The 22461-nt window shown below is 44.5% G+C and overlaps 1 protein-coding gene across 1 annotated transcript; it reads right to left on the bottom strand.

Annotated features, from left to right (window-relative positions):
- Positions 1 to 880: 880 nt before the first annotated feature.
- On the bottom strand, positions 881 to 21426 carry Cpa2 (carboxypeptidase A2). The gene is made up of 10 exons (XM_021165039.2): positions 21304 to 21426; positions 20510 to 20644; positions 19940 to 20035; positions 18335 to 18436; positions 16171 to 16269; positions 14647 to 14757; positions 13453 to 13543; positions 11132 to 11331; positions 7798 to 7882; positions 881 to 1120 (listed from the first exon to the last, which is right to left on the bottom strand). Exons 2-10 carry the CDS (start codon positions 20525 to 20527, stop codon positions 933 to 935), a joined length of 990 nt encoding a protein of 329 aa, XP_021020698.2. The 5' UTR covers positions 20528 to 20644; positions 21304 to 21426; the 3' UTR covers positions 881 to 932.
- Between the last annotated feature and the right edge of the window lie 1035 nt (positions 21427 to 22461).

Genomic DNA, 22461 nt, shown 5'->3' on the forward strand with positions numbered 1-22461 from the left:
AGGAGGAGGAGGAGGAGGAGGAGGAGGAAGAAGAGGAAGAAGAGGAAGAAGAGGAAGAAGAGGAAGAAGAGGAGGAGGAATCAGCAATCATCATCATCATCATCAAGGGGCCAGGCATGATAGCTTACACCTTTAATCCCAGCACTTGGAAGGCAGAAGCGGGTGGATCTCTGTGAGTTCAAGACCACACTTCAGACTCTCTTATTTTCTGGGACTTTTCTTTGAGGAGCTTACACCAAACTCTTGGGTGTGTCTTATTCGCTTCTGATCTCCTCTCATTTTCTCTTTCTTTTTAAAGATTTATTCATTTTATTTTAAGAAATGAGTGTTTTGCTCACATGTATGACTGTGCACCATGTACCATATAACCTTCAGGTTAAAAGAAGACATCACATGCCCTGGAGCAGGAGTTACAGATGGTTGTGAACCACCACGTGGGTGGGAATCGAACTGAGGTCCTCTGCGAGAGCAGCCAGTGTTCTTTTCATGCAGACCTTTCTCTCCAGCCCCATCTCTCTTTCTCTTAACCCTCATGCTCAACACAAATATTAAAATATCTTTGTTAGCCACTCCCCTTCCAAAATAATCAAGAGCTAGGTGTGGTAGCATGTGCCTGTGATCTTGGCCTTTAAAAGGTTAAAGGATGCCAGGAATAGTTCGCTTAGAACAGGTTAAAAAAAATACACTGATAACAGCCAGGAACTTGTTGTGGCTTTGGGACAACAGAAATGAGAGAATCGGGAGCTGGGGTACTTGGGTACTTGGGGAAGTACTCACCTAGCAAGGGCAAGTCCCTGGATCAAATCCCAGCCCTGGGGTTTGGGAGGGGTTAAATACGGTTTCCAGATTGGGGATAGAAAAGGAAATGATCAGAAGCCAGTTGTGCTTTATACGGCAGAGATTTTAATGGTGTTCGTCTGTTCTGTATGTCCCTAATAGGGGTGGTCTCGTACGTGCTCCATGATGGTCTTCAGGCCAAGCCAGGTCTCTTCTGCTGTGGGCAAGATCTGCTTGGCTGGCAGGAGGAAGCCATAGTAGCCTGTGTCTCTCAGTTCAAAGGCAAATGAGTATTTGATGCCAAGGTCATAAGCCCAGTCGATGCTTCCGCCACTGGCCTGGTCTGAGGGACAAACAGAAATGAAATATGATTGTACTATTTCTGTAGACCTCGGGCATGATCAAAGACAAGACCAGCCTTCTAAGCATGGGCTTCAGGAACAGGTACAGTCTACTAGGGGTTCACGCTTATGACAAGAACCAGACCAAGAAAAAAACAAAACAAAACAAAACAACGTAGTTTAAAACAAAAAAGGTATTCAAATGGACGCTATACTTAGCCTTTTTTTGGTGCTCCCAGGAGCCTCCTGACTTTATTTACCTAGTTAGAAACCATTTGCTCGATGCCCTAATTGTCACCTTCCCCTGTTTAGGGAGGACACACCATTTCCTTCTTTCGCAGGCACAGGCATTGTTTTCTCTAGTGGGATAAAATGGATTACAAATCCAGTGAGTGACTTGGTTCCTGGCTTCAAGCCCATGTGATGTCAGATCACATGCTCAGTGCTACTATGCACCTGAGATAAGCACACGATGACGTGGCACGTGATAAAGAAAGATGGCATTAGGCTACAAACTCCTGAGGTATTCAGGAGTCAGAAAAGCTAAACAATGGACTGGCCCTGAGGCCCCTCCCAGGAAGGACAGGTTGGAGGAAGTCACCAGGTACCTAAGAACAGAGACCAGGGAGGCTGTTACAACAAAGACCAGGACTCAAGGTTAGTGTTGCAAATTACAAGACACCTGTCCCCCATCCAAAGCCCTGGAAACAGAAGTGGTTTTAAATACAGATATTTTCAAGATTTTGGAATAATTATATATGCATAATAAGGTATCTTGGGGGTGGACCTGAATCTACACATAAAATTCATTTGTGTGTTATATATACCTTATATATTCGTAGCCCGGAGATCATTTGATCACTATTGTTAGTGTACCTGTGCCCTCACTTAGACCTGTCCTGTAAGTAGTTTCCACTGTGGCTTTCCACTGGCAGGGGAAAGTTTTAGAGTTGGAAACATTTTGGGATTGGGATTTTTGAATTTGGGATGCTTAACTGATTAAGCCCAAGGGTTTCTATAACTGGTGACTGTCTTTCCCTGATGCAACCACCACAGTACCTAGCAAATAGAAAACACTAAGTGGGGCTGGTGAGATGGCTCAGTGGGTAAGAGCACCCGACTGCTCTTCCGAAGGTCTGGAGTTCAAATCCCAGCAACCACATGGTGGCTCACAACCATCCGTAACGAGATCTGACTCCCTCTTCTGGAGTGTCTGAAGACAGCTACAGTGTACTTACATATAATAAATAAAAAACAGTTGATATATAAAAAAAGAAAGAAAGAAAGAAAACACTAAGTGGTTAACTTAGTGCCTAACTTAACCTAACTTAAATGGATCTCCTTGGGTTCCAAGATTAGCACCTTGTACCTTTGGCAGAGCCAATCCCACTGAGAGGTGTAGAGCGGACAAAAGTCCGAGCTTTCAGAAGAGTCTCGAGCCTGCAAGTCAGTAGCTGGTGATCTAAAGCAAACTAACTTATCTCTCTAAGTTCCAAAAGATTTGTGTGTCAGTGGGGATGAGTGACATCTTATGATACGGGGCAACAAGAACTAGATATTAGAAGGCAAGCCCAGCACTGGCTTGGCTCACTAAGTGCACCTTCATTGGCTCCTTTTATGCCTATTTCAGTCTGAGGAGTGCTGTCCCCATTGTACAGAAGAAACTGAGGTCAGACAATCTATGTAGAATGCTTATTAGTCAGTAAATGTCAGTTTTGAGCTAGCACCTGCCTGGCATGCACTCGGTCCCAGGTTCAATCCTCAATACTGTGAAAAAAAAAAGTAAAATCAATTGAGTAATGATTCTAAGTGTCATTATCAATAAATAAGTGGGGCCTCGTCAAATTATATTACATCAAGGATCACAGATGGACAAAAGCAAGAGAGAATAAGTAACTGCCCCAAAGTGCCTTGGTTCCAAAATATCAGAACTGTAATTCAGACACAGGCTCCTATCCTCTATGGTTGTATTCTTTCTCCTAATGTTCTCACTCTCGTGACTCTGTGGAGCTCCTTCAGAGCCCTTTGCAGGCATGAAGTTGCCCAGGAAATGTCTCACCTACCAAAGATGTGCAGCTGGCCCAGGCTTGGCGAGCAGGTGCTCAGCCTGGAGCTGCATGCCAGCCTGAGTCACGAGGCAAGACACACTTAGCTAGTCTTAGAGGACCAGGTTATTCTCCAGGTTGGAGTGAGTCAGGATCCCAGAATCAGCACTGAGAAGGCCCGCAGCCAGGAGCTGCATGTATGAAGGACCAGGTCCTAAGGGATCATAGAGCAAACCTGTATGTGTCTGACATTTACTTATTGGAACTATCTTTGATATCTGTGTCCTCAGAAGAAAAAATACACTAACTAACCCCAGCCTTCCAAGGTCTAGAAGCCAAGGGAAGATAAAAGCCTAAATCCCTCATAATGAAATGGATGAGACTTGGGGCTACAGAAATAGCTTAGCAGTTAAAGGCACTGGCAGCTCTTCCAGAGGACCTGGGTTTGATTCCCAGCATCCACATGGCAGCTGACAATTGTCTTAACTCCAGTCCCAGGGGATCTGACGCCTCTGTTGGCACTAGGCAGACACAGAGTACACAGACATAATGCAGACAAAACACCTGTGTATATATATATATATAATGTGAATAAAAAAACAAAAAAGTAAAATCTTAGTAGCTTAAAAAAATAAAATAATGAATTCATCAAAAGAAGATAGACAGGCAGACAGACAGACAGATAGGAATGATACATATATGGGGGATTTGGGAGAATACAGGATGCATTGTGCCAACATCCATCCTACGCGCCAACCTCCACCCCGAGCCTGACAAACAAAAGCAAGTACATCAACAACTTAAGTTGTTGCCAGGGTCCCAAGCTAGATTCACTTCTCTGTGCCCACTGCCAATACTCAGGATCTCTGGAGATTACCCTGAGAGACGAGGATATGACTCAATTGGTAGATTACTTTCCTATCATATACGAAATCCTGGACTCAACCCCCAGTAACACAAAAACCCATTACAGCCCACACCTACAATCTCAGGACTCAAGAAGCTGAGGCAGGAGGATTAGATGTTCGAGATGATTCCTGGCTACTTAGTAAGTTTGAGTCAACCTGGAATACCTGAGACCATGTCTAAAAGGCAAACAAACAAACAAAAAGGTAATGTCAAGACCACACACAACATGGTTTTAAGTCTCAGCAACTGTTTGCAGATCAGTCTTCTCAGAGAACAGCCTAAAACACAGATAACAAAACCTCAAAAGCCATTCACTCCACTTGGGTGGTTAATCTTTCTATGGGAATATTTTCCCCAAAGACCATCTTACTAAAAAAGAGCTTATAAAGTATAAATTGTAGCATTGCCTTACATAAAATTGGACAAAGCCAAAAACCTTATAACTGAGATTTATCAATAAAATAACAAATAACTAACATGTAAAAACAAAACACTCTATAGGAAAAGATGTTAACTTTAAACAGATTAATACGAGATATACACAGGCATTGACTCCAGCCAGTTAAATATGATTGTGTTCATTGACAACAAAAGTCATTAATGAAATTAAACATGATAATAAATATAATAAGTACTGATTTTTTTTCCTATAAAGTTTAGTGTACCATAGAGCTCAGAAAGGAAGGAAGGAAGGGAGGAAAAACTAAACAAACAAACAAACAAACACAGAATAAAACAGAAGCCCATAATCTAGGGAGAGAAACTCTCATGACTGCTTGTATTATCAGAAGTACTTGTGCATTTCCATAAAGCATTCCGGATTTACTGAGTAACTCTCACTGCTCTGGCTTTTAAAACTCCCATTAAAGGAAACCACAAGTAGCTGGATGTGGTGGTCCACACCTTTAACCCCAGCGCTTAGGAGGCAAACGCAGGAAAATCTCTCAAGGCTGAAGCTGCCCAGGTCCACATAGTCTCCAAAAAGAAAAAAAAAAAGCAAGCAAACAAAAATAAAAACCATAACTAACAAGTGAGCAGTCCCACAGACTTCCCCTGCCAGCCCCCACCATGGCTGTAGCTCTGTCTGTGCTCACAGCACTGCCTGGTTGCTCCATCCCCCTCTTCTTGGCATCTCCATTGTGCAGTCATCACTCACATATGTATTCATATGTGTACTATGTGTCTTAAAAGTAGACAAACAACACAAAATAAAAAACAGCCTCTCGTTCTGAATCACTCCATTCCCTTCCTCTCAGCCACTCTTTTGTGCCTGCCAAGGCCACTAATGAACCAGTCACAGAAACCCAATGGAGAATGTTCCTTCCTGAGTGTTGACCTTTATATGGCTTTTATCGTTCTAACCACTGTCTCCTTTTTAATAATTGCTCTTCCCTGGTCTTTGAAACTCAAGGTCCTCAGCTTCTCTGCTTAGTCCCCTGCTGCCTCTCTCCTCCCAAGCTTCTTCCCACTCCAAACATCTCCTTGCCTTCCTGCTTCAACCACTGTCCCCGTATCAACCCATCCTAAATCAATCCCTCTCCCTTTCTGCTCCTCCCTCTCCTCTCTGCAGAATCTCAGCGCCTACAACCCTGCAGATCCAGCCCAGTGTGTGATACAGGTCTTTGATCCCAGCACTTGAAAGGCAGTGGCAGATGGATCTCTGTAGTTCAAGGCCAGCCTGGTCTACAGAGTGAGTTCCAGGATAGCAGGGCTGTTGATACAACAAAACCCTGTCTTGTAATAAAATAAAACAAAACAAAAATAATAATAATAATAATAAAGCCTGTGAACCCTACAAGTAGCTCAAGCTCAATATTTCTATAACCAAATTCATACTCTTTCCATCATTCCCTTTTTATGATCCAGAATGTCCTTCTCAGTGACTGGCACAATCCAATGACCTTCAGCAAGAAACTCTCTACCACCCTTAAAGGGCAAGGGCTAATGGCATGTCCCAGACATTGCGCATGCTCATGCCTGCCATAGCTTAGACCATCATCTCCAACTCTAACTCCCCCAGCTCTTGCTGGAGGACGTACCTACTTCCAGTCCGTGACCATTACAACCTCCACTCAATACCTCAATTGCTTCACTAAAAACTCCAAGATGGCTTCCAGAATCCTTCAGATGAAAGTCTCCACACAGCACACAAACCCCATTCCTCGTCCTCCCTTCCTCACATCTTCCGTCCCAGCAATCCCAACCCTACTTGTGGCTCTCAGGACCCTCCCTGCAGCTCCTTGCTTCAGTACCCTCGGGTCTGACTGTCAGAGTATCTAGCCCTTTGTTCCTTCGTCAGCTGCCTGATGGCTACTAACCTTTAAAACCCTGTTTCCTTCCAATGTGAAGCTTCTTCATTGTGTTAAATCCCCCACCCCAGTTTTACAGTACTCTGGAGCCGTGCATAACCTACTATCGCACACACATCCTAATATTCCTGTGCATTCCTGTTCACCTCTCTTCAGAGTGACCTCTGAGCAGGCAAGGGAGTTCAGCAGGCAAAGTTTGAACTTGGTGCAAGCCAGATGATCTGAGTTTGATCCCGGGAACACAGAAAGTAGAAAGAGAGATCTGATTCCCACAAGTTGTCTTCTGACCTCCACGCATGCATGTACAAACACACACACACACACACACACACAAATATATACACACACTTTGCAGAAGAAATCTTGTATCTGCAGTGCTTGGCATCAGGTTTAGCATAAGGCAGATGCTTACTGAAAGCCTGTTGAATATAGAATGTCTGTCTGAGGTCCATGTTCTACTAGTTTCCAAAGGCCCTTTGGGCACAGGACATTATGGAAATGGACACTGACTGTATAGCATTGAGTTTCTAGCTTTTATGTGTAAGGAAGGGCATTTAAATGGTTCAGAATTCAGGGCGTGCCGAGATCTCCCAGTGTCCCTACTGGAAGACAGAAAAGTCTCACAGAGTCTCCAGTAAACTTCTAGATGTATCCCTGCCTCATCTGCCTTCCCCTCCCCGCCATTCAGTGCACAGGCAACTGCCTGTAACAGCAACTTCCCATTGAAAAAGCCAGGAGTTTTCTGTTGTTGCTATTTGTTTGGTTCTGAGTTTTTGATACTGAAGACTGAACCCAGGGCTTTTAAACTCAGGACCTCATGCATGCTAAGCACATACGCTACCATTGAACTAATCCCTCAGCCTCTAACCAGGTCCTCTTTTTTTTTTTTTTTTTTTAACCAGGTCCTCTTAAAGGAGCCACATCCATTCTTTCACCACCCATAGCTCATAAACCTACTCAAGACAGGAGTCCCTCTTGGCCAAGAAAGGGAAAATTAATAAAAGAACATGACTTTTAGAGTAAGTTTTGATAAAGGTTTCTTGTTTGTGTTTTGTTTTTCAAGATGGTTCCTCTGTGTAACAGCCCTGGCTGTCCTAGAACTCACTTTGTAGACCAGGCTGGCCTTGAACTCAAAGAGATCTGCCTGACTCTGCCTCCAGAGTGCTGGGATTAAAGGTGTGTGGATAAGCCTAGGAGACAGCACAAAACTCACATCCCCAGGAAATCTTTTGTTATCACATCATAAATATTTCATGGGGAACCTAGACCTTCTGTGGAAAAACAGGTAAGTCTGGGTTATGTGCATGCGAGGCATCACTTCACGTGAAGGCATTTAAAAGCATTAGCCCAAATTCAAATGGTGCCTCCCCTCTTTATAGGTCATGTGTACAGACCTCTAGCAGGTTAGATACTTACAGATGACAGAACAGATGGGTCCCACTTTGTAACTGGTGCCGTGGAGTCTTTTCAAAGACTGGGCAGCCCTTTGGGCCACTTCATCCTAGAAGGAAAAGTGAACAGATAAAACTTGCCTCATGGGAAACCAGTTACCCAATATTCTAACATAGACAGGGAGGCCTGGTGAAGTGGACTCCTTCATTAGCTGACACAGACGTATACCCGTTCCTTTTCTCTCAACCATTTCTCTGGACAGTAACCACATGTTGTTCTGCTGTGAACATACAACATGACATAGTCACTCTATCATTATGCAGCTGTTTTAGATGCTTCAGAATCCATTATTTCCCCCAGTAGCTCTAGAAAAATAAATGCACATAGTATTGGTGGCCTGAGAAATCACTCGGTGGCTAAAGGTGTTTGTGCCTGACAGCCTGAACTCAGTCCCTGTGGCTCTCATGGTAGAAGAAGAGAACCAGGTCCTGTGAGCTGTCCCCTGACTTCCACACAGACACACAAAGTAAACAAATTCAGTTTTGGACTGGAGAGATGGCTCAGTGGTTAAGAGCACTGACTGCTCTTCCAGAGACCCTAAGTTCAAATCCCAGCAACCACATGGTGGCCCACAACCATCTGTAATGGGATCCAGTATACTCAACTAGTGTGTGTCTGAAGACAGCTGCAGTGTGCTCATATAAATAAAAATAAGTAATTTTTTTAAGAAAAATAAATGCAGTTTTAAAATTTTTAGGAAGTAGGTTGGAGAGATGGCTCAAGTGTTAAGAGCTTGCTCTTAACAAGATGGCCGCTCTTCCAAAGGATCTGAGTTCAATTCCTAGCAACCATATGGTAGTATGCAGACATATATGCAGGCAAAACACCCATACACATAAAATAATAATAATAATGTAATTTTTTAAAACTTGCCAGGCTGTGGTAGTACATGCCTTTAGTCAGCTCTCAGGAGGCAGAGGCAGGTGGAACTCTGTGAGTTCAAAGCTAACCTGGTATACAGAGTGAGCTCCAGGACAGCCAGGGCTGTTATGAAACCCTGTCTCAAAACACCAAAAAACAAAAGCAAAAACAAAAACAAAAACAAAAAAACAAAATTTTCAAAAGTCTTGTGGGCTTAAGGGGACTAAAGCAAGAGTGTATGTACTGACCTCAGGATGTACCTGGGAAGTTTGTTGGGTTTTGGTTTTTTTTTTTTTCCCAGTTGATCCCTGCTGGCTTATTTTCCTGTGATTCTCTCTGTCTCCAAGAAGCAGACCTCAGCAAAATATTTTCCATTACTCAAGGGCTCCATCTTTGACTGATTGAGGCTTTACTGTCCTTGCTAAGGATAAATGCAAGGTCTTGAACTTGGGTCCAGGAAAACAACTGTACAAATACCAGATGGGGAAAACCTGGCTCAGCCAAAGCCTCGGAGAGCCTGGGGGTTTCAGTTGTCAATGAGCCCAGCATGACTCAACAGCGTGGTGCAACTGCCAAAAGCTAAGGTGACCCTCAACTGCATCCGCGGGAGGAGAGGGAAGGGTGGGATGGATAGCAGCTACAGCTGCACTCTGCTCCTCTGATGGCTAACCTGAAACACAGACTCTGCATTCACGGGGGGGGGGGGGGGGGGATTTTCAAGAACAGACAACCAAAGCTGGCATTCAGAAAACAACACCTGGGATGGGGTGGGAGTTTGGTCCCACATTGTAAGTCCTTAAAGGAATCAGGGTAGTTTGGAGGTGGGGTGCAGTGTAGGAAGACCCAGGAGAATCGGGTATCTACTCTTTAAGTAATTCACAGATTTATCTCCCCTAAAAGAGTAAACTTCATCAATACAGCCAGATGACAACAAGGGGAACCTCTAATCGTCAAGCTTCTGCCCCATGTGAACAGGGCTCCCTTGAAGACGGAGACAGCCAGTTCTAGGCTGCAGACTACAGAACTAGCTCACAGATACTTGAGCAAGGGATTGGAACAACTGAAGATTATCCAGCTGTAAATATAGACCCATAAAAGAGCTATCAAGAGGGAAAGACATATTTCCAAAGGTATAAGGGGGTAAGAGGAAGATATGTTACTTGAAAGGGGAAAAGAGACTACAACAGGAAACAGAGGGGGGAGAAAAATATAGGGGCAAGAATCAACAGAAACTTTTTTTTTTTGTGGTTTTTCGAGACAGGGTTTCTCTGTATAGCCCTGGCAGTCCTGGAACTCACTTTGTAGACCAGGCTGGCCTCGAACTCAGAAATCTGCCTGCCTCTGCCTCCTGAGTGCTGGGACTAAAGGCGTGCACCACCCCGCCCTGCTACAAAATTTTTAAATGCCATAATAAAACCTAATATTTTATACGATGATTTTTAATTACAAATAAATTATATATATTTTTTAAATGTGAGCAGGGAATATATTTAGTTCCTACCAACCTTGACATCCCACCCCACTCCCTGTGTAACTTTGGTAACACGTCCTCTTCAAGCTTCAAAACTATCCTAACAAACCCAAAAATATAACTGATAAGATGAAAGATATATTTGAACTGGAATTATCTATTCTGTGACAGCCTGGGTCTGCTGGCAAAACCCTATTTGAAGGTAAATTGTCCAAAAGGTCTCAATTCCAAGCTTATCCCTAACAGATGGGTTTCAAAATCAAGCCTAAAAGCCAAATTGGAAATATTTGCACATTCTCTTCATCTGGGAATTGCTGTTGCTCAATTGTGAGCAGTTCCCCGAGATGTCACCATCTGACCCAAGGCTGTAGCCAATCTGTTTGTTTCTGAAATGGGAAAGATGACAGAAGGAATTGAGTTATGGAAGAAGGCCTTTTAAGTACATATCATATACCAGTGCACTGTCATGTCAGGTCACAGAGCCAAAGGCCCCAACGAAGTCCGAGTGAATTCTGGGTAGCCACACCGTGGCTCAGCACAGAGCATCTGTCCAGCAATCCAAGAACCTCTGTTCCACATCCCGGTCACATGCCGTGGAAATTAAAGGTGGTGGTAGGCTCCTAAGGCCAGTCATGGTAGTACACATCTGTACCCCAAGCACTCAAGACACTAACACAGGCAGGAGGATTGTAACTGCAAATTTACAGCCAGCCTGACTAGGCTACCCATAGTAAGACCCTGTCTCAAAAAAGAAAAAAGGAAAAAAAAAAGGAAAGCAGATTCTGGGATCATCTGTGTTAAGGCAAGGCACCACTGATTTCTGAATTCTATTTACGTAGTCTGCGTTGGGTGTATAGCCTGTCACTCATATTCTTCCTCCTCAGTATCTAACTCTATGAATGGAACTTCACTTGTCCACACCACAGATGTGGTCATTAAACCCAAAATAACAATGTGGGAACTCACCAGCTCATTAAAGTCATCTGGCTTGGCACATTTATAGCCATAGGGGAACATGAGCAGTTGGGAATAGCTGTGAAGGGTAATGAATGCTTTGACTTTCCCGTGGCTCTTGATGAAGTCCACTATGGATTTCACTTCCACTTCAGAATTGGGACTGGGTCCGTGGTATGAATCAGAGCAAGGGTTGCTACTGGCTCCAGGTCCTAGTGGGATGAAGAAAGAAGGAGGAGAAGCAGGCTAGTTAGGACAGTAGCTTTAAGAAGACACTGTGGCTGGGCACAGGTGGTACACCAGTAACTCAGGAGGTAGACGCAGAAAGACTTCTGAGTTCAAGGCCTGCCTAATCTACAAAGTGAGTTTCAGAGCAGCCGGGGCTACAGTGCAGGGTGAATGTTACCATGTGCATTATATGTCCCTCCTGTGTAAAATCAGGATAGGCCTGTGCTTGTGTTAGGTCGGCATCCCTGCTCTAAGGGGATGGGCAGGAAGCAGAAATGGACTCATCTTGGAAGCATCTCTTCTTTTAAAATATGGATCCTCTGTACAGCAGAAGAAGCTATCGGATGAGGTCATCTCCTCTCTGTGGGAGCTGTTGAAAGAATAGCTCCCCGAATTGGGTGGGAGTCCTGTAACTTCACTTTCTGGGCCCTCTTCAAACTTGTAGAGTCCAAGAGTAGAAGTTTCTATGTATCTATATTTCCAAGTTACAAAGTCACAAATCTAAGGAACCTCTGACAAGCTGTCCACCCTGAAGAAATCACGACATTTGGCAAGGCCACCTTTGCCCTTGATTCTCTCAACAGCTATAGTTGCTCAGATGCCTGAACCAGGGATCCCTGCAGGCCTGGCAGATCTGTGAATGTTTAAGAATCTCTCAGGGAGCAGGTGGGGGCTGAGATTTCCCAAGCTCTCTACATGAGCTGGGCAAAATCCATGTAAATATAACTTATGCCATCTTATGTTAAAATTATTTAAGAATCATGTTTCAGAGGGAGACGTGGCATCAAATTACTGGATCTGGTTCAATATTTGGTGTCTGGTCTCTGATTATGTTTTTCCTATGCAAAAAAAAAAATTAGAAGAAGAATAAATCGTTAAAGCAATGAATGAAGTTACCACTCATGCCTGCCCCATCACACCTCCCTAGTGGGTCCTGTCTCACTTCCGTAACTCTCGAGAATTCATTTGGTTTACAAATATTTAATGATTGTTCTCTGTGTTGGAGACTCTGTGCTAGTTATTAGGAAAAAAGACACAGCACCCAGCTTCCGGGTTTGTAATACTTAATCTTCATTGTCATCTTAACTAGATTTGGAACACCTAGGAAATACACTTCTGGAGAGCTTTCCAGAGACATTTAACTGAGGAGAAAAAAACCCACCCTAAATCCTGAATACGGTAGCACGGTCCCACAGGCTGGCGTGCTTGGGTGAGTTAAAAGGAAAGAGGAGAACCACGTGAGCAGGAGCCCCCACCCCCACCCCCCAGACTAGGGACAAAATGCAAGCACATTCCTCCTGGTCCTATTACCACCCCACTTTCTCTGCCATGGTGCAATGTCCCTTCCAACTTGTAGCCAAAATAAGCCTTTCTTCCCTTGAGACGAAGCTTGTCAAGTGTTCGCTCACATCAATGGGAAAGCAATTAATGCACTGTTACAGGAAAGTAGTAGGAAAAAAATTAACAAATTTCAACTCTGTGATCAGTGAAGCAGCTTTAACTGGTGCCTAAAAGCATAAAAGAACGCCCAGCTGGCTTGCCAGTGGACCCCCCCCCCCCAAACAGAAAAGCTGAAGTCAATAAAACCAAATGAGCAAGCTAACATTTTATCTTTGACTGTAATTCAAAAATCCATTTCTTAATTTGTACTTTTTTTGTTTTTTGTAAGTTTTCCTTCTCGAAGCATCTACCAGATGATGTAATGCATCTCTTCCTTATAGATCCTAACCCCCTCTAGCGGTTGGTTCCACGCTTCTTACGCCGCTTCCCCACCCCCACTCCCACCCTCAACACCCCCCCCCACACACACACACACACACACCGTCATTGTGCAAAGCCTGGCTTCTTTGGCTCAGAGGCTGAACCTGGCTACAGCCTGCGGGAAAACCAAGATGTGAAGCAAACCCAGTTAAATGCTGCCTGGGGCTGTGACAGGGCTGGCTGCACACCCGTGAAGGGAAAGAATTTAGTGAAGTGTTTCAAAGAGGGGTTTAAATGACTTGAATCCTAAATGGACTAAACTGGACTGCAAAGCCACGCAAACCAGTCGGCTGGATGGCCAGAATTCAGTCTGGGCATCCCCCGGGATGACACCCGGTGCTCACCTCCGAAATTTGCATCCCAGTTCCGATTAGGATCCACACCAACACAGAAGCTTCCCGACTGTTTAGACCGGGTCTTTCGCCACATACGATTCTTTAAACATCCAACCAAATACGAATATGGAGGAAGAAAAAGATGGTCATCCCTTTTCATCAGCAGGTCCCTTTCCGTGTGGTCCCCTGTCCCCTCCCTTCAGAACTGTGCGCTAGTTCTTTTGCCCAGAGCTGTCAAATGGTCCCCATGCAGGGCTGACTTTATGTTCTTCCTCTCTCAAGTAAATGCCTGCCAAACCATGTTCCATAAAACATGGACCTGTTAAATGCCAGCCACTACCACAACAACAACAACAACAACAAAGGAAAGAGATGGAATTTGTGAGAGAATAGTTTGGTAAAATATGGGGCTAAATTGGTGACCTTACTACAGAACTGCCATGGGTGTTTAATGCATTGTGTTTTTTGGGTTGTTTTTGTTTCGTTTTGTTTCTGTTTTTAATGATCCTCTAAGAGATTATAGGCAGCATTCCTCTGGCTTGCTTGTGGACCCTATATCCATTCATGCAATGTCTTGGGCTATGAACAGAGAATGTCAGTCTCTTTGGGGGGGAAAACCGCTTCTGTCATTGTCATTGTCATCTGCTCTCTACCAGAATAAACCTGAGAGTCTGATTCATTCTGAATATGCATGAGGTCACAATGCCATAGTGGTGCTTTTGTAATGGTGTCTTAGGGGGAGGGAGCCTATAGAACTCCTTTTACTGATATTACAGAGGAGTACTTTGACAAATTGTAAGTAAAAATGCTAGGATGCATTGTGCTGCCTACTTAAACCCTGTAGCAATCTACCTGTCAGAAGGTAATGTCTGCCTCTTCTTTTCTATCACACACACACTCACACACTCGGAGATAATTGCAACAGGTCTCCTAGGTGACTCACTGCAAGCCCAGCACTGGAAGAGTCCAGCTACCAGCTGACATAGGCTCTGGCTGAGTGGACACGGAAAGACATCGCATGTCAGAATAAGAAACGATTATAAACACTTCCCTGTGCCACTCCTGAGAAAGTGTGCACTCTGCTAAGAGTCCATCAAGAACAGACAGATTACTTTTGTTTGGTTTTCCATGTCCCTGCGTGTCTTAAGTCCTGTGGACGTAAGAACAACACAAAGCAACAAATAAAATGATTGAGCGGCTTACGGAGGTTTGAGAGAACACATATCCATCAGGGTTTGTGACAGGCAGCAGGAAGACATCCAGAGTATTGAGAAGGGAAGTGATGGCTGGATCAGTCCCATAATCAGATGCAATCTGAGAGGAGACACAGGCTTTCAATCTTACCAGTTGCTTGGCCCAGAAGATGCATTGCAAAATACTGTGGCAGTGTGGTTTTGTGGTTTTGTGGTTTTGTGGTTTGGTTGAGGGGGGTGGGGGTGGGTTTTTTGTTCGGGTTGTTGTTGTTATTGCTGTTTCCAAACATGAATTAGGGGCCACTGTTGATCTATGGGAAACTTTCAAATCCCTTGGAGTGTGCATCTTACAGTGTCTATAACTTTCCTTTCTGGTGACAGTAATTTTCTTATATTAAGTAATTACCAGTTTTATTTTCCTTATCAAGTAAATATCGACTAATTTTTTCTCTTAGGAATAGCAATCCTCTCTCCCTGGGTGTTTTGTTTTGTTTTGTGTAGTGATACTTTTTGCAATGGTGGGAAATGGCATGTATGGCTTCTTTGGATCTATAAACTAAATTTTTAAAACTTGATATTCAAGAAAAAAAAAACCCTTGATATTCATTAATCCTCCAATGGAGTGACTTTCCAAAAGAACTCGGGACCAACATCAGATTGCTTAAATATTCGGGGACTTTGCTAAAGATATGGAGAACCGGTTAAATTCCATTTGGGGAATTACATTTTGACTGCAATCAATTGCAGGAGAGCTGAAGTTTCTGCTGGATTAAAATTTATTCATTTCCTGTGCTCAGCCATCCTAAGGCATTATTATTCAACTGTTAAATATCCATTTCATAATACCCTAAAGGTAACCGCATTTTAATTGAAGGGAAAAATGTATCAGTCGGCATGCACGTGGTTGCACATGCTTGAATGATCTGATGTGGATTGATTTCCTTTGCTCATGAATTAACATTCTGATTTATAGCATGTCATTTTGGAATTACTTAAGAAATGCCAGCCTAGGTCACACCCAGCATCGTGTCCTGGCTCTTGTGCCAAGGACCATGTGGAAGGGAGAAATTGCTACATTCTGAGTTCAGAATCAGATTTGGGCAATATTCAGAACAACCTACACTCCCTCAGCTCAGTTCACTTTAGATTTGTAGGTTAGAGTTTTCTCGCACGCACCCACGTGTTTCCATTTGCCCTCTGAAGCCCTTTCAAGACTTTGTAGTGGAGGCACCTCCCTCTAAGGGCCAAGCTTCCCTCCTGCTTCTAGGCTGAAACTTGAGACCCCAGACGGTGCCCACCACCCCTTCCAATTCTTCTGGCTTGCTGTGTTTTTTTAACAAGGGGCCTACGGACTCAGTACCATGATCCAACACCAAAGAAAAGAAAGCTTGCCTGAGTCTGTTTCCTGACGCTGTGGCAAGAGGAGGATTTGGCTGAGAGTGCTCGAAATCAGGCCCACCAGGGCAGTGTGTGTTTACTTAGAGAACCTAACTCCCCAAAGACAAAGTATGTGAGGAATTTTAAGCAAAATGACCTTATTTGCTGTCCACAGTGCAGTAGCTTGTGTAACCCACTCTCGAGCGTGGATCCCCGCATCAAGCCAGATGGCTGGCTTGTCTCCTCCGGTGCTGAACTGCAAAACAAAACAGAGCGATGAGTTCTTCCCAGTGGCGCCTCTCCTCACCACAGGGTCTTTCTCTGTCCCCTCTCTGTTCTCAGTGGGATTAAGAGAACAAGAGGAGATGGACAGATGACACTGGCTTGATTCTTCCATCAGTTTGTTTAGTCCCTTTCTGAAAGAAAGAAAGAAAGAAAGAAAGAAAGAAAGAAAGAAAGAAAGAAAGAAAGAAAGGAAGAAAGAAAGAAAGGAAGAAAGGAAGGAAGAAGAGGTTTAAATGCAGATTGAGAAGCAAAGCAAATTTTTCTTCCCTTAATGTTTCTAAAAAAAAAAAATTATTGCAGATAATTTAAGGAAAATTTGCTCACGTTATAAATTAAGGGAGAAACAGGTTTCAGGTAGTACGTCATTCTTATATTTTAAAAGACTAGTTCATGTGGGAGTAAGCATGCAAGCAAATGTATGGGGGTGGTGAGGAGGGGTAAAGGAAAAAGAGAAAATATTTACAGCTATCATCCTATAGTGGTGAATTCGAGTTGCCAAAGCTATTCCTCGCTCTTTTTGTCTGTTTCTCTGTTTGCCAATGTTTATGCACTGATCTATTATTTCGATTCTAAGAATCTCATCAGAGCCTCCATCAAAACAGGACCGCAAACGCTCCCGTGGCGCTCTCCAGCGCTTCAGTTGTCTAATCTAAATGACTGGGTTATTTGGAACAGTGGCCTTGCCAATTGGATCACTAAATAGGAAGGAAAGATTATTTTTGCACCATCAACTTCTACCTCTGGGCAGCATTCGAAGCACAGCAGATAAGGTAAATGAGAAATGCAAATTCTTGCTAAGATTTTCACGTTTCACAGGTTTGGGAAAGTTTGTTGAAAATGTGTTGAGTCTTTTTCCTTCGGAGTGCTCAGGATGTCAAAAGTAGGGAACTTTTTTAAAAAAAAGAAAGAAAGAAAGAAAGAAAGAAAGAAAGAAAGAAAAAATGTCTCAACCACTAAACCACTTGGAAAAATCGAAGGCCAGAAAAAACCAAGGCGGGAGAATTCAGAGCTCCCTGACTCAGAGGTAGGCCAGGCAGAAAAGAGAGGGGCAGTAGTAGTAAGCGCGCATCCTAGCCGCTGGCCAGTAGTGGCAACCCCTCCCAGGCCAGCTTTGGGGAAACCGCTCTGGAGGAATCCATGTCCCAGTTAGTCAGTTGGTTCCTAGCCACAACGTTTCCAAATTTAGTAGGGTGTTGTGACATTACCTCCCTCCACACACCCCCCTTAACAAACTCTTTCTAGGAAGTCTGGGGAAATAACTTTCACTGTTTTTTTTTTTCTCTGAGCAAAGTGCAGATGCTTGAAACTATCACCCCGAATACTGTTAGGGGTGACCAGGCGCAGTGAACCTGAGCCAGTTTTCAACTGTCACCTGTGGGGGGAGGGGGATGCCTTCATTCCGGGGGTATTACCTTTGCATTTAGTTGTCTGTCATCCTCTGCACACTGAGAAACTAGTTTGGGGGAGGTTGGGTTTTTTTTGGGGGGGGGGACAGGGTGGTTGTTTTTCTTTGCCTTTTTAATGTGGTTCAAACAATTACTAGGTGCTTTTTGTTTGCTTGCTTGTTTGTTTCTTGTTTGTTTTTAAGCTGGCTTTTACAAGGAAAGAGAGAAGAAAAGAAAAAAATCCGCAAAGAACTCCCACTTTGATTAATTTCCCCAGTGCTCGCCCGCCCCCCCCCCCGCGCCCCCCCCCCCCGCCCGCCCGCCCGCCTCTCCAGCTCGGCTCCAATTGGCGCGCTCGGCCTGGCTCCTTGAAAACGCATCTATCAGGACACATTAATTCTCTCCTGCAGACCTGCGTCACCGTGCAGGAAAAAAAGAAAAAGGAAGGGGGGCGGATGGTGGTGGAGATGCTCAAAACCAGCAAAGACTGGTTAGGAAGGAAAAAAGAGAAGGAAACAAAAAAAAAAAAAACAAAAAAAAACGAGAGAGAAAAAGGGGGTGGGGGGAACCTGCTCTGCAAGCCCAGCTGGGAGGAGCGGGATTCTAGAAGCATCATGAGAGGGAAAACAAAAGTCACTGCTCCCTTTATACCTTGAGCACATTCATGGGCCGATTTTCAAAAGATGAACCGATATTCACTTTGCTCACTAGACCAGGGTTCTCAGCCACGAGGTTATCCATTTCTTGGTAAATCTGGAAGGTTCAAATGATAAACAGGCATCTGTAATTGAGTGACTGAGCGAATGCAGCTATTAGGGTCTTGTCGCCCGTGCGTTCCCTGTCTCTCCGCAGCCTGGCTGGGGACGGCAGGAAGCCATCACGGGGATGATGAGTCACTCTGAAAAAGAGAAGCCATCTTGCCCCAGCACAGCCGGTTCTTTCCAGTTCTGTGCAAAGTAAAATGGCACTTGTCTGATTTGCCTGTGCTTTGTCCCCCCTAGACCATGTCCAGCAGGGAAGTCTTTCACCTTAACCAACAAACCGTAGTGACACCAAAAGAGATGTGGCCGACTTGTGCTACAAAATACAAAATGTGCTAGTGCAGGCCCTGGGACAATGGGGACATCCTCCAGTCACTGGCTACTCGGACCCCAATTTTTAAGGCTCATTTAAATTCTGAGCATTCCCCACATCTCAAGGCTTCCACCGTTACAGAGACAGACCTGAAACAGTATCCAGCTGTTGCCAGCGTTTGCTGCCACAAACACCTATTTGTTAGATCGGCAAGTGAGAGAGAGCATGCTTTATATATATGTATTCTTTCACACTCTTCTTCTAGCCAAACTAAGACACTTTTTTCTTAAGTGGGAGAGTTTTAGGAAGGTAACAAGACACACACACATATATATATATAATATATATTACCAGGTGGTATTACCCCATGCTTAATCCTGCTGGTATTTCTGGCAGTGAAACAAATTCGTTCAAGTCATATCCGCCCCCCACCCCACCCCACCCCAATCATTTTAAATAGCTTTTACCACTAAATAAATTATGGCAAAAAAATTAATACATTTTAAACTTCATTTGTTGGCTTATTGCCCCCTTAGTCTTTCCTATTCTTCTCTTCACTTCTTAACTCCCATGATCACTGCCAATCAGACAGTGCGGATAAATAGATCTATACCGGCTTCCCTGAAAAGGCTGTGTCACACTAGGAAGTGCTGTGCACTCCTTGAACCTCCAGAGCCCCACACGGCCCTATTAGAGAGGAGGGTGAGACCCAGAAAAGCGGAAACTAGAAATTCTGCTACTGTGTGACCTTAGATCAGTGTGCACTTTGGAGCCCCCAACAAACACACAGACCCTCGCGTGGGAGTCAGGTGAATCAAAGTGGCCCTTGACACATCCAAGACCACCGTTAATCGTCACTCTTGAGTGACTCTATAGCCTGTGCAGCTTAAAACTCGGCAAAGGAGTGTTGTGGGAAGAGTGTGAAAGAGCTATTTGTGGCCTCACTTAAAACATTCCTGACACCTCCAAAATAACCGAGTGGCTGTTGGGATGGACAAGCAGACTTCAGTTCCTGCATTAAGCAGGCACTGACTACGAAATCTGAGGGAGACTTTAGGAAGCTAGGAAACAGAAGGAGAATAATATCTAGGTTATCCAATCACCCCCCACCCCGAGGAAACAACCTTGTCCTCAGAGAAAAGAGCGGCTGGTTTCTCTGGTCTTCCATTTTGAAATGCCTACCTCTTCCAGGGTATGGTAGGCCCCAAAGTTGAAGTTCGTGCCACGCTCTCTTTGCTGGTTGAACAGCATCTCTTCACGCTCTTGATCCAACAGAACCTAAGGTGAAACAACTCTATGGTTTGCATTGCCTGCAATGCATCAGCAGTGAATCCAGTCTGGTGGGGTGTATCAAGTGCTGAGGCTTGGTCCCTCAGACCGAGCTATCCTCACTGTGTCTACATCTCATCCACAGGCTCTGGGTCAGATACCTCTTATTCTGTAGTGCTCTGAGAAGGCATGGGTTATGCATGGGCTGGGGTCAGGTAGCAGCTGCAGGCCGAGGATGACAGTGCTTAGAGGACCTTCCAACCATCTTGTGGCTCAGCCTGCCTTTCAGAGTTAACCTCTCATTAAAAAACTAATTGAATCACTGATTGGTCTCCCTCCATTTGCATGAAATGTGCCTCCCTGCCACCCTGTATAGGCATTCTCACGGACTGAAGACCTGTGTGAAACCCACAGGTCCCTTTCCTGGCAGAGCAGGAGGAGGACCAGCAGGCCTCTCTGCAAGGCTGCCTTCTGGACACTTACTTGAACATCTTCGATCATGATGGAATAAGTAATCCCCTGGGACTCCAGGAAAACTTTGACGTCCTGGATGCTGGCAAAAGGAACTCGGACATGGACTGTCTGCCTGGGGACGCTGGGGGATTTCCAAAAATCAAGCTGAAAGGAATAAAGATTCAAGCCAAGAAAATGATGGAATCACTCTGGGAGAAACAGATAGCTGTGTATTGATAGATTTCAATAATGCAACTGGCTGCCTAGTTGATTTTGAGTCTACAAAACCAGAATCATTCCAGAACCACTGGGATACAGCAACAAGAGGTTCTGTGTACCCAAGAGTCAGCAAATATGTTGTTTTCAGCACACACACACACATACACACACCATGACCAGATATTAAAATTGGCAGAGAAAGAGATGAATTTAAGTTATGGGAGGTCTTAAAACAATAAAATCAATCTGGCACTCAAGAGGTCCAATTCATTTCATCATGGGGTATTAATGCCATAAATAATTTTAAGGGGGAAATAATGAGTTAAAGGTGTTCAGCTTTCGCAGTTTCCATCCTTCTCCCCCCACCCCCAAGTCCTGTGAGATATGAAGAATGATATATTTTTCCTCAGTTTTCTGATTGTGAAAATGAATCACCCGGAAAGAAGGCCATTTGCTCGGGGCTGTGGAGTTGGAGCTAAAGTCCAGGTTCTAAGAGTCGGCATCCCGCATTACCTCCAAGGAGTCAAACTACAGACCCGAAATAGCTGCCAATCGCGCCGACTTTATTTACTGGAGGGAGAAAATGCTGATGGGATGACCAATACCTCAAGGTGCTCTTCGGCCTCCAGTTGCAGCAGAGCCTTAATTTGCTCTTCATCACTCGGGATCACCTCAAGAACTTGATCTCTGAAACAGATTAACCACAGACAGGACCTTAGAAGCCAAAGCTGTTCGCCATTTCCTGTTGTTCTGTGCTCCGGTCAGCCTCTGCGGGGACGCGAATGCAGCAGTCAATAATCCCTTTCACAAGCCAGAAACTAATAAATCCTGTCCTGACCCACATGCCCAGAATGAGGAGGTGATCAAACAGCTTGATTTCCTCCAAGGAAATGTTATCTAAATAATAATTAAGAGGTGTACCTGCTCCTAGCAGGAAGCGGGCTTGCCGCCGTTAAAGTTTCCTTTTCCGTGAGCTAATGAGGATTTGTCAAACAACACCTGCTGCTCATAAAGCTCTGGCTCCTAAAACTTGTCTGTTCCTGCTTTTCAGAGAGGAAAAAAAAAAGGAAGGAAGAAAGAGGGCAGGGAGAGTAATTAATTTGGTGCTCATAAGCTCATAAGAGGAGTTAGAGCCACATCTGGGGACACATGAAGTTTTCTGGTTGTTTGTTTGTTTGTTTGATTTTCGTGACTGAAAATATAACCGAGTAGCATCCCCAGGTCCCACGGTCTAAACAAACTTGGGGCACAGCAAGAGGAAAATGAGGCCCAGGCAAATCAAGTGGTGGGTCATACCCACACGCTCACAGAAGCGCAAAGGAGAAAAAACCGTATCATGGCAGAAAAGAGAAATTCCCAAGCTGGCAAGTGTATATTGTTAGCGAAAAGTTTGGGTGGAAGAGCCTTTCCTGAGTAGCAGAGCCTTTTCTTTCTGCGTCTTTCTGTGTTCCCAGCGGGCTGACTTCCTGTTCGTGTGCTCTGGAGAAGGAGCAGTGCGCTGAGAACACCCGCACTAGGACGGGTGAGAACGGGAAGCCAGGCCTTCAGAGAGCTCCACACGGTTTCCACGGCTCTCCCGGGTGACACACAAGTGGCAGAACGCAAGCTCTTCCAGGCCCTTCTGCCTGCAAGTAGCCATCTGCCACAAATGGTCTGAAAATTCCTCCATTTGGGTCTCATTACTTTAGTTAACGCATGGACTCCCAAGAGTCCATCCTTAAAGTGAGGGGCTGGGGAAAGGAGCAGATTAGACTAGAAGTTCC

This window comes from Mus caroli, unplaced genomic scaffold (assembly GCF_978045245.1).
Source record: "Mus caroli unplaced genomic scaffold, Mus_caroli_1 scaffold_7, whole genome shotgun sequence".
Taxonomy (NCBI): Eukaryota; Metazoa; Chordata; class Mammalia; order Rodentia; family Muridae; genus Mus; species Mus caroli.

What these genes read in the sequence shown, in the direction of transcription:
- Cpa2 (XM_021165039.2), bottom strand. An exon ending in GGCCCATGAATGTGCTCAAG is followed by an intron (nt 16,270 to 18,334) that starts GTATAAAGGGAG and finishes TTTGTTTTGCAG; the next exon opens with TTCAGCACCGGAGGAGACAA. An exon ending in ATGTGTTCTCTCAAACCTCC is followed by an intron (nt 13,544 to 14,646) that starts GTAAGCCGCTCA and finishes GGATGTTTAAAG; the next exon opens with AATCGTATGTGGCGAAAGAC.